We start from the raw sequence: 12,593 nt of genomic DNA on the forward strand, positions 1-12,593 counted from the left end.
ACGAAATGCTTGCTTGTATTAGTCAAGGCATTGACTTTAAAAGTCAAGAGGATATGTTGCAATTTTATCAGACTCTGGTGAGGCCACATCTAGAGCATTGCATACAGTTCAGGTCGTGCCTCTGTAGGAAGGATGTTCAGGCTTTGGAGAGGGTACAGAAGAGGCCTACCAGGATACTGCCTAGTTTAGTTGGACAAAGTTGGGCTGCTTCTTTGAAGCAGCGGAGGCTGAGAGGAGATCTGATAGAAGTTTAAAAGATTGAGAGACATAGATAGAGTAGACAGGGAGTATCTTTTTCCCAGGGTAGAAATGCCTAATACCAGAGGGCATGCATTGCAGTTGAGAGAGTTCAAAGAGTATGTGAGAGGTAAGTTTTTTTTAAATTCAGTGGCGGATGCCTGGAATGAGCAGCCTTGTATCGTGGTAGAGGTAAATACATCAGGCTTTTAAGAGATGTTTGGATAGGCACAGGAATATGAGGAAGGTGGAGGGATATGGATGTTGTGTAGGTAGGAGGGATTAGTTTTGGGGCTTTTTTAAATTTAATTTTTAGCTGGTTCAACAGAACATTGTGGGCCAAAGGGCCTGTTCCTGTGCTGTACTGTTCTATGTTCTGTTGAATGTAGTTATTCAGCATTCAATCCAATCATCAGCCAACAATGTCACAAGAAGCTTACTGGTTTAATTACCAGTTTATACAGAACTGATTTCTGGTGAGGACCAAGCTTTTTCTCATGTTTAAGTGAAAACTCAGTTCAGGGATTCCCCACCCCATAATATGTAATTAGAAGATATTTCTGCACGTCCAGTATTGGATATCAGACAAGAAGTGTGATGAACTGATGTTGTTATGTGGTGTTGCTGTGCAGAGTCAAGTGTTAACAAATTTTTGAAAGCTGGCTTGCTTTTAGATAATGAAATTGAGGGTAACATGGGGGTGAGAAGCAGGAAGGTATGGCTGTTCCTTGCTGTTTTCCACAACTGAGCAGGGAACAAGCCATTCAAGAAGAACCTCAGGACTGTGCTAGATAGAGAAGAATAAAACAGAGAGGCAATCTCACTCACCTGGGCAATGGAGGAAGACTGCATGGCTTTGGTGAAGAAATCGCATGGCCATCACTACTAAAAGCTTGTGTTGATATGATAGAAGATTATAGACGCGCTGAAATGGTATTGTGTACCACATCAGTTTAAAAGAAGTGATTTACTTACAGATTAGTGAGTTACACCTAGTGGAATAATACTTCGTACTATATGAGGTACTCTTTTAGTCCTGAAAAACAATATTTTGAGCTTTGTAGTTAAAGCTTTTAATCCCTACAAATTCAAAAAGTAGAAAAGCTTGTGGAAAGCTACTTTGCATAACGACATGTATTTAACAATGAACTAGACTAAAGTAGGTAAAACATAGCCACCTCCTATTATCATGTGTGAGTTTAACAGAACCAGTTCATTTAAATTTGAAAATGAGACCAATGTAACTCATTTAAATTTTCATTGAATTTGTCCCAGAAATCATGAAAGGAAGCATTTGATGTATGAACTATCACCTTTTTGCATCTAGATATAAATTAGAAAAACTGCAGAAAGTGATGAAGATGTGGACAGCCAATATTAATAGCAGCACGAATGACTAACAGATTTTTTAAGAGCGGGAACTGTGGTGTTTACTACATCGATCAAAACAAAGACAATTGAAAATGAGGTAGCAGAATCTAAAGGGCCAGTGCTTATGGTTTATCTGACAATTTCTAGATGCGACATTGCCTTCTGTGGCACCTTTTTGTTGAGCTTTAATTGGAGTTGTAAGGAAAATATTTGTTCAAGTTGTTGGAGCTCATTTTAAAACTGGAATTGCACTTGCAACCAAGAAGAAAGATAAGTATTGTAGCAATTGTTGGGACAAAGATACTTTGAATGAAAATGACTTTAATCTTTCTATCATCCTTGTACCAAACTGAAATATTAATGAACTGCCTTTACTCATTAACAGAAAGTAGCCTCAGTCAGGCCACCCAGAGACATTCTACAGCGGTTCCAGGAGAGTCAACAGCCACCAAGAAGGCATCTCCTAGTGGCAACCAGGTGGGTGTAGCACATTTAACAGGACAATTTTTAGCATCATTGATAGCTCATTGAGTTGAGACTGCTGACCAGTGTGGCTGGTGGAATGGTTACTCCTGGCTGTTGTCTGTAAAGGAAGATGGTCAACCAGAATCTTCATATTGTTCCATTCTCAGGTTAGTTGGACATGGACCTGCTTGCTCCGCTGGCCCACTAAGGAGTGACATGCTCTTCAGGTTAACTTCTCCACTGTCAGTAAATTATAAAATAACCAAGCCTTTCATTGATAAATTTACTAAATCCACAAGGGATCTGATCTAAAGAGATGCCACAGCTTTTCACTGTCTTCATATCTTAAAATTTGAGATGCTAAATTGTAGACGTCCACAAACACTTAGAGGTGTGATGCAAAGGGAGGGCAGAAAGCCTTAAGTTGTGCATTTATAACTTCCCCTTGCCACAAAGAAGACAATTGTACAAACCACTGTTTATTTTAACAAAACCAGAAGGGTAAAATTTGTTAACAATTGTGCATTCTCTAAATAAACTGGAAAGATTCTCTGAATGAAACTAGAACAGCACAGCATAGTACGGCTCCATTCACTCCTCAAAGTTTGCGGCTAAAACATTTCCGAATGTTTCAACACAGTGGAAATTGTAATGTGATTAGCTGCTTTGCCTCAGAACAGCATTTAGTCTCCGCAAACGGATGAAGCACATCAAAGTGCTGACACACAAGTTGTTCAATCAGTCAAGGTTCATTTATCAAACATTGTAAGCCTTTTCCCATTTCTATTACAGATTCTCTTCTCTACAGCAATAAGTTTTTCCAGTTCTTCTAGAGAATACAGACATGATATGGATGTTTTCTTCCCCATTTGGAATAATGATTTCTCAGTAGCTGAAAGATTTGCCAGCTATGATAGAGATTTAGCGTTATTTTCCTTTTCCAAACTCAAAGCCAATTTGGGTCTTTCTACTGTTTATTGAGTGACAGTATGTAATGCCATGGTTTATAATGTGTTAAAGTGATTGGTTATTGGGGTGTGCGCTGTTGAATATTGGCACACCCTTGCGGAAACATTAATAATGAGCACCACCTGCTGGGTAATTTGTTTTTCTAATATTTAAAGTATCATATCAAAAAATTACGTATTACTCCGCAATTCACAGCTGTCCGAAAAAACAGCGCCTCACTCCTCACTCTACACCTATGGCATTTTCGATGGCAGCACACTGCTCAGTTTTGAGGACCAATTGGCAGATGAACACGTTGCCAGTGACGCGCTTTTAGATGGAACCCAGCGGCACATTAGCGTGACAGAAGAGGATCTCATTGGTCTCGAGGAGGAACGCAACGAGAAGAACACTCGCAAGCAGACAGATTGGGCAGTGAATATCCTAAAACAGTGGCTCATTGAAAAGGGCAAAGATGATAAATTTGAAGCTATATCAGTGGAAGAACTTAATGGTATTTTGAGAGAGTTTTATGGCACAGTGAGGAATCATGATGGTAACACCTACAGTATCTCCAGTTATAAATCAATCCGAGCTGGTTTAAATAGGCACCTTAAGATGCCTCCTTACAGCCGGCAAATCTGCCTGATGCAAGATAAAGAATTCAGTGGTGCCAATAATGTGTTTCTCGGTGTGCTTAAGATACTAAGAAAGCAAGGGAAGGATGAAACAAATCACCACCCCCCTATTAATGCAGGTGACCTACGGAAGATCAGAACATCGGGGGTCCTCGGACTTCATACACCCCTAGCACTCGTGTACAAAGTCTGGTTTGACCTGCAGTTGCACTTTGCCAAGCGTGGGCGGGAAATCCTTAGGGACCTCCCTCCAAATGCTTTTGTTATTAAGCAAGACTCCAACGGACGGCGTTATGCAGTGCTAAAATATACTGGGAAAAGCAGAGGCCGCGATGACCCTCTGAAGCTGGGTCGGATGTATGATATACCAGGCGATGAAAACTGTCCAGTCACTTCACTTGAACTTTATATATCTAAGCGCCCACCTGACCCTCCTGCTTTTTACCTTCACCCTCTAAAATTAACACCAGAACAGTTACATGAGCAACCTGTCTGGTATAAGCGTGAGCCAATGGGGGTAAACTATCTGGGAAGCATGATGCCTAGGATCAGTATTGCTGCCAGACTCTCCCAGAGGTATACCAATCATTCGCTCAGAACCACTACCGTTCGTCTCCTGTGTGACGCGGGCCTTGGAGCACGGGAGATTATGGCACTTACTGGACACCGTTCAGAATCCAGTATTAGAAACTACTGGGGAGCTGCTGAATTTCAGTACCGAGCCTGGTCCGACATGTCAGACAATGCAGGATTCAACTCTGTTTACACAACTCCAAGCTCTGTAGTACATGAATCACAGCCAGGAACTTCATCTCCTGCAGGGAATGTAGCGGCATTAAGTAGCAGCGCAGTGTCTGCGAAAAATAGCGGGATCTTCTTGCAAAACTGGGTCATAAAGCAGGAACCACTAACATGAACTGTATAGTACTATGAATGAAATTTAATAAATATACAAATATATGAAATCAGTAATGTACTATTTTAAAAGAATATATAGTTCTGAAATGGACAACTGAAAAGTATGATCATGTGCAATTTCAGTGTTGTATTTAATTTTTAACTGAAGGAGACTAGTTCTTTAAATTGAGCTTTTGATCAATAGAGGTTGGCTGTTTTATATATAATTGGAAGTTACTTTAATGATTCACAGCTTTGTCAGATTTAACCTTGAAGTATATTTTGTCTGTTAAAGCTCTGATTTTTAAAAGAAGTTGGGAATCCACACTGGTTTTGAAAATGGCTACACTGTGGGTTCAAAAGTTTACAATGTGGAGACTGCAGACTTGAGGGGTAGAGATCTAAAAAAGCAGCACCTAGGCTTTGCTGTTCCACCAGGGCTTCTGAAATTGTTACAACCTTTGTTACAGCACTGATCAAAATGCAGAATATCAATTCCAAATGGTACTTAATGGACAGACCTGCATTAAAATTGTTTTAATTATAAAACTAATGAGAAGGTAAATCAGAAACTGATCTCATGCCAATAAAAGTACAATATGTGGTTTCAATCATATCAGTTTGAATCTGATATCAAATACCAGTCCTTTCGTAGTGTTAATTGTACAATAATGGTTGTATATATCCATACAACACTTGGGATTGTATGCACTTCCAACACAACCTTGCATCACATTAGCTAGGACACGCATTTAAACTAACGTCCTTGCTTGATATGAGATACTGTTGTTTAAACTCCCGTGTGTAGCCTATATTGTAGGAGACATTCCTGGAGTCTTATTGTAGCTGTCCTTGCAATAGATTGAGAGGCACTTTCATCTAATGGGATTGGGGGATAGAATCCCTTTCTATCAGTGGCTCTTGAATAAATAAAATGTATATATCTGCCTCAGTTTCCTTTAGTTGCTATAAATGCTGCTGAAATAGAGGTATTCTCATTTGAACTAGCAAGATGAAGTCTGTATTGGGAGGATAAAACTAGTTTCAGTTTTTCTTTATTTTATAAAATCCATATAATTTGTAACTAATTTATCTACAAATTTATATCAAAGCTAAAATAAGGTAGAGGGTGATTTTTAAAGAGGTGTGGGAATTAAGAGACACGTGAGATCACGTACTTTTATGTATTCAGCTCTTTAAAAGGAGTGGGTTGGATTGATACAATTGCTACAGAAGCATGTTGTTGGATCCTTGGTTTTTTTTAAACTGAGATATAGAGTACTAAAACGCAAAATCTTTCCAAATTACTAGTTCAGCCATGGCCAAAGTATCTAGTTTTTGGGTATCCACTTTTGCTGACAATGTGAAGCCCTTAAATATGGTTTTGGAGAAATTTACATTATATCAAGTATACAATACTGCAGAAGCTAGTACTATTCTCATTAGAGTAGAAATAGTTAAGTGAGTGTTTGTGCTAAAAGTTAAGAGGGGTTTTAGTGAAGTGAACAAAACTGCTTCCTTTAAGGGGCAGTAACGAGTAGACACTAATATAACTTAGTTGGCAAATAAATTGTATTTTTTTAATGCAGCATTATGATTTGGTTTGGGTGAAGGCTGGTATAAGCTATGAAATGAATAATTCTCATTGCCTACCTGCAGGTTTCACTAAACAACACCAATAATGTGTTTTAATTCATTTCAGATTATTTTTTGAACTGGCAACAATTAAATATTACCCTACATTTTATGTGAGAATTAATGGAGGCTAACAATCTTGAATGTTAGCAACTTCCCCATATAATGCAAACTCCATCTTTATCCAGTGAGATTATATTTCTTTAGCTATTTGACACCTTTTCCAGTTTATTTTAAGATAATTATTCTGTAATAATTATAAAATAATTATTGATGCAAAAGTTGTCAAATCTGTAAAAATATACTCACTGTTTTAAAGGATTAACTATTTAAGCTGCACTGTTATATGTAACAGTCTTAAATGTAATTAGTGTTGACAGTTGGGTTCTGATTGAATATACAGTGGATTCCAGATAATTGGGTCATCAGTTAATTGGGGCAACTCATAAAGAACAAAAACTCTAATTGAGAAAATAGCCAGGATTCCCTTTGTTTATTTGGGACACTATTCACTTAATTGAGAAAGCAGACTAATGCTGAACAGTTTCTAACTAGCGTCAGTCATGTGCACTTTTGTGGCGATTAGACACTGCACCTTGCATGGAGTGAACACTTTTTAGATAGTGCCAGTTGCGTGTGCTTGTGATATGTTATCCATTTGGGCCAAGGGACACCGATTCAAAAAGCAGTGATTTTTGATAATTCTGTTTTTTATTTTGACTTTAAAAAATTTCAGACTCTTGCCAAGATGGCACGAAAAGATTTGACACTAGCCGAAAAAGTTACCCTACTGGATCAAATTAAAAGTTATCCGCCTAACACCACTTATCGTCGGCTGGCGGAGATAACTGGAGTGCCAAAATCTACAATTGCACGCTTGATACTTCAGCAAGATAAACTGCGAGAATGGGCATTACGTGAGGGTCAACAGGGAACATCCCAAAAGCGAAAGCGTGAAAGTAAGGATCCAAATGTTGAAGAGGCCCTCAATCAGTGGTTTTCCATTGTGACTGGTCGAGGCGTACGTGTCAGTGGACCAATGTTAAAAAATGTTTCAGAGGAGTTAGCTAAGAAGCTGGGACACAAAGATTTTAAAGCAACAGATGGTTGGTTGTTTCGATGGAAACGTAGGCACCACATTAAATTCAAGAAAGTACAAGGCGAGAAAGATGGTGCTGATTCTGTAAGTGCAGAAACATGGAAATCTACAAAATTCCCTGAAGGTTTGGAGGATGCAGTCATCGAAAGCATTGTATCTTAACACCAAAGCAGGAAATATGAAGACAAGGAAAATGATGAAGATGATACATCTGAACTTGAACTCGTGACTATATAGGATAATAGGAAATCTATTGTTAGATTATGACATTGCTTCATACAGGAAGGCAGTGAAGCCAGTCCATTATCTGCACTTGGTTGTCTGTGTTGATTTTGATCATTTATAGCCCATCAAAAGAACAGCAGCATACACTGGATCCTCCATCGATAACTATTAGGAACTAATACATTTTATAGTACTGTAGTAGTATTGGTAGTGTTCTAATTTATCCTGCATTTCTTTTAAATGGATAATTTGTTACTCAGTTAAATTGTAGTTTGCCTTTTTTTTAATACATTTTAACTATTTCCATTGCTGGATTCTGACGCTTTTGATCCAAGGTTCTTTCGGAGGTCAAAAAAGAGGCATAAAGCTTGTTGCTTCACAATCATTTTATTAAACACTAATAGAACAAAGAGAATTGAAAACGAGAAGTAGTGAGAGGCTAGTAGGGGAAGGGAAAGAAGAAGCAAAGAAAAGAAGATGGTGAGTCAATGTGCTCAGCCCTTATTTCATTCAAATTTGTAAATAAGAGTTGGCCAATCAGTTAAGCCCTATCAAATAATTCAATACCAAAGAAAATTCCAGAAAGAGGCAGAACTGTAACCACTTGGAAACAGACTGAACAATTACATGTATATAGGTAATTATATGCAATACAAGCAGGCAAACATTGTTAAACTGCAGAGAAAGTAACAATTATAGCGTCTAACGCCATGAAACTTTGGCTAATTGAGTCAAAATATACTGGGGTCCCAATGTCTCCCAATTAACTGGATCCACTGTATATTAAATCATACTCAAGGGGAACTGGAGTGATAAGGCTGAGGATGGGGTTGTTGATTTACAAACAGAGGCAATGTGTAGTGAGACTGCTAGCAAAGAGGCTGATGATAGGGCAGAATTACAGTGAATAGGATTAGCTGCAATGTAAAAGAGAACAATATTGAAAAGGGTGATGAATATAGGATTAGAAGTGTTACCTTTGAATGCTTCACAGTATACAGAATAAGGCAGATGAAACTTGTAGCACAGATACAGATTGGCATGTATGACATCGTGGGCATCACTGAATCATGGCTGAAAGAAGATTATAGCTGGGAGCTTAACATCTAAGGATAGACATTGTATCAAAAGGACAGACAGATAGGCAGAGGGGGTGGTGTGGCTCTGTTGATTAAAAAATGAAATCAAATCCTTAGAGGGTGACATGGAATCGGAAGGTGTGGAATCCTTGTGGGTAGAGCTAAGAAATTTGCAAGGGTAATAGACAATAGGTGCAGAAGTAGACCATTCGGCCCTTTGGGCCTGCACCGCCATTTTGAGATCATGGCTGATCATCTACTATCAATACCCGGTTCCTGCCTTGTCCCCATATCCCTTGATTCCCCTATCCATAAGATACCTATCTAGCTCCTTCTTGAAAGCATCCAGAGAATTGGCCTCCACTACCTTCCGAGGCAGTGCATTCCAGACCCCCACAACTCTCTGGGAGAAGAAGTTTTTCCTTAACTCTGTCCTAAATGACCTACCCCTTATTCTCAAACCATGCCCTCTGGTACTGGACTCTCCCAGCATCTGGAACATATTTCCTGCCTCTATCTTGTCCAATCCCTTAATAATCTTATATGTTTCAATCAGATCCCCTCTCAATCTCCTTAATTCCAGCGTGTACAAGCCCAGTCTCTCTAACCTCTCTGCGTAAGACAGTCTGGACATCCCAGGAATTAACCTTGTGAATCTACGCTGCACTTCCTCTACAGCCAGGATGTCCTTCCTTAACCCTGGAGACCAAAACTGTACACAATACTCCAGGTGTGGTCTCACCAGGGCTCTGTACAAATGCAAGAGGATTTCCTTGCTCTTGTACTCAATTCCCTTTGTAATAAAGGCCAACATTCCATTAGCCTTCTTCACTGCCTGCTGCACTTGCTCATTCACCTTCAGTGACTGATGAACAAGGACTCCTAGATCTCTTTATATTTCTCCCTTACCTAACTCTACACTGTTCAGATAATAAACTGCCTTCCTGTTCTTACTCCCAAAGTGGATAACCTCACACTTATTCACATTATAAAAAAAGACACTGATGGGTTTTATATACAGGCCTCTGAAGAGTAGCCAGGATATGTGCTACAAATTACAATGGGAGATAGAAAATGCATGTCAGAAGGATAATGTTAGGATAGTCATGAAGGATTTCAATATGCAGATAGATTGGGGAAAATCAGATTGGTGCTCAGTACCAAGAGGGAGAATTTGTAGAATGCCTACAAAATGGCTTTTTGGAGCAGCTCGTGGGTAAGCACACTTGGGGATCAGCTAATCTGGATTGGGTGTTGTGTGATGAACTGGAATTAACTGGATACTTTAAGGTAAAGGAACCCTTAGGCAGCATATATTGTATATCTATTATATATGATAGAATTCACCCTGCAATTTGAGATTTACAGTAGAGTAAAGGAAATTACAGGGGCATGAGGGAGGAGCTGGCCCAAATTGATTGGAAGAGGACACTAGCAAGAATGACATCAGAGCAGCAATGACTGGAGTTTCTGGGAGCAATCCAGATGGTACAGGATAGATACATCCCAAAGAAGAAGTGTTTTAAAGGCAGAATGACACAATCATGGCTGACAAAGAAGAGTCAAAAGCCAACATAAAAGCCAAAGAGAGGGCATATAATGGAACAAAAATTAGTGTGAAATTACAGGATTGGGAGGCTTTTAAGAACCAACATTAGACAACTTTAAAACAGTCATAAAGAGGGACGTGAAGGTAAGCTAGCCAATAATAATAGCTCAAATATGATGGCAAAATATAGTATTAACAGTAAGACGCTTGGCAGTGTGGAGGATCAGAGGGATCTTGGGTCCGAGTCCATAGGACGCTCAAAAGCAGCTGCGCAGGTTGACTCTGTGGTTAAGAAGGCGTATGGTGTATTGGCCTTCATCAATCGTGGAATTGAATTTAGGAGCCAAGAGGTATTGTTGCAGCTATATAGGATCCTGGTCAGACCCCACTTAGAGTACTGTGCTCAGTTCTGGTCGCCTCACTACAGGACGTGTGAAGTGGTTCATTTTGGTAGGTCAAATATGATGGCGGATCTTGGCATTGTGGAGAATCAGAGGGATCTTTGGGTCCGAGTCCATAGGACGCTCACAGCAGCTGTGCAGGTTGACTGTGGTTAAGAAGGCGTACAGTGTATTGGCCTTCATCAATCATGGAATTGAATTTAGGAGCCGAGAGGTAATGTTGCAGCTATATAGGACCCTGGTCAGACCCCACCTGGAGTACTGTGCTCAGTTCTGGTCGCCTCACTACAGGAAGGATGTGGAAGCCATAGAAAGGGTGCAGAGGAGATTTATAAGGATGTTGCCTGGATTGGGGAGCATGCCTTATGAGAATAGGTTGAGTGAACTTGGCCTTTTCTCCTTGGAGCGACGGAGGATGAGAGGTGACCTGATAGAGGTGTATAAGATGATGAGAGGCATTGATCATGTGGATAGTCAGAGGTTTTTTCCCAGGACTGATGGTTGCCACAAGAGGACACAGGTTTAAGGTGCTGGTGAGTAGGTACAGAGAAGATGTCCTGGGTAAGTTTTTTACTCAGAGTGGTGAGTGCGTGGAATGGGCTGCTGGATTCTGGCATGGTTCCAGAAGACTGGAAAATTACAAATGTCACTCCACCCCAAAAAGGGAGGCAGGCACAAGAAAGGAAATTTTAGGCCAGTCATCCTGACATTGTAGGTTTGGAAGATGTTGGAGTCCATTGTCATTAACATGACCTTCCTTCACAGTTTGCTTTTATTCTGTGGTTCCCAACATCTTTTCCTACCCAGTAGAATCTTCTCCCAAAACCTGACAGGACATTTTGAAATTGCTCTGGCTGCCACCCAGTTGATTAATCATCAGCTACTTTTTTTTTTAAATGTGTTCCTTGCAACTGTATTCAGAAGCTGGTGCTCATGTAGAAAGCTTTTTACACACCTGAACTCCACATTTCCTTTATTTGTTGATTACTATGTAGCCAGTACTAGAGCTGTTCCTACATCATTGGAGGATGTTGAGGTCTTGTTTCCATATCCACACTTCTCCAAGTTGTGTATTTGCAGCACTCATTTTTGCTTTGCAGTTTAAACTTTAGGGTTGGTTCTGTTAGATTAATGCAGCCCAACTTTATAGTTTTACCGTTAACTTTGATTCTGTAGGTTTTTTGTGATTTTATGTACTTATTTGTTTATTTAGAGATGTTGTGTGGAATAGGACCTTCCCGTCTTTGAGCCGCGCCACCCACCTATTTAACCTTAGCCTTATCAGGGGATAATTTACAATGACCAGTTAATCTACTTAACCGGTATGTCTTTCGAATGTGGGAGGAAACCCACGAGCATACTGGAAGAAATGTACAAACTTGCTGAAAGAGGACGCCGGAGTTGAACACCAAACTCCAATAGCCTGAACTGTAATCACGTTGCGCTAGCTGGTATGTTATGAAGCCTATACACAGTTTATTCCAGCTAAACATCACCAAATGTATCACACTAGAAATTCAGTAAACATATAAGAGGATTAACTTCTACCTCCCATCAGTGTCTGTACCCATTCTTGCTCCCTCTGCACCAAATGACTTGCTCAAACTTGTTATTGCTTTAAACCCAACTACTACATTTCTCTTCCGATGAACACCAAATAGTACAAAAGCCCCAAAATTATAGCAGCCCCTATTTTTGTTCAAAGATCTTTTCCCACGTAACATTTCCCACTTGCCTCACGCCATGATTGTCGCTGTAGCTTACCTTACAACCTCATTGAGCCTCTTGTTCTATCGTTCACAAAAAATATCCTCCACTAATTGTACCAAGTGAGTTAAGAGCTTTGTCCTGTGCAAACAGAATTGTGTAAGTTGATTTATTTCTCCATCCTCACATTTAATGACCCCTGTAAACCTTCAGTTTCTTCCTTAGTGTGCTATTGTTTCCCTGCCATGGAATGTTTTGGAAACTTAGTGCTCAGGTGTAATATGTTTGTGCAGATGGTTCTACCTGTTAGTAGTTCTCTATGCAGGAGCTTTCCATATTACT

General features: G+C 39.8%; 1 protein-coding gene across 11 annotated transcripts in view; it reads left to right on the forward strand.

The window, feature by feature from the left end:
- The window catches only part of LOC140718971 (activating transcription factor 7-interacting protein 1-like), a 158,406-nt gene that overhangs the window by 112,747 nt on the left and 33,066 nt on the right, over positions 1 to 12,593 (forward strand). For all 11 annotated transcript variants that reach the window (XM_073033268.1, XM_073033277.1, XM_073033272.1 and 8 more), the window contains one exon: positions 1,994 to 2,085. In XM_073033268.1, coding sequence (XP_072889369.1) covers positions 1,994 to 2,085 — 92 coding nt within the window. The remainder of the gene's footprint in view (positions 1 to 1,993; positions 2,086 to 12,593) is intronic.

The sequence above is a fragment of the Hemitrygon akajei genome, chromosome 31 (assembly GCF_048418815.1).
Source record: "Hemitrygon akajei chromosome 31, sHemAka1.3, whole genome shotgun sequence".
Lineage (NCBI taxonomy): Eukaryota > Metazoa > Chordata > Chondrichthyes > Myliobatiformes > Dasyatidae > Hemitrygon > Hemitrygon akajei.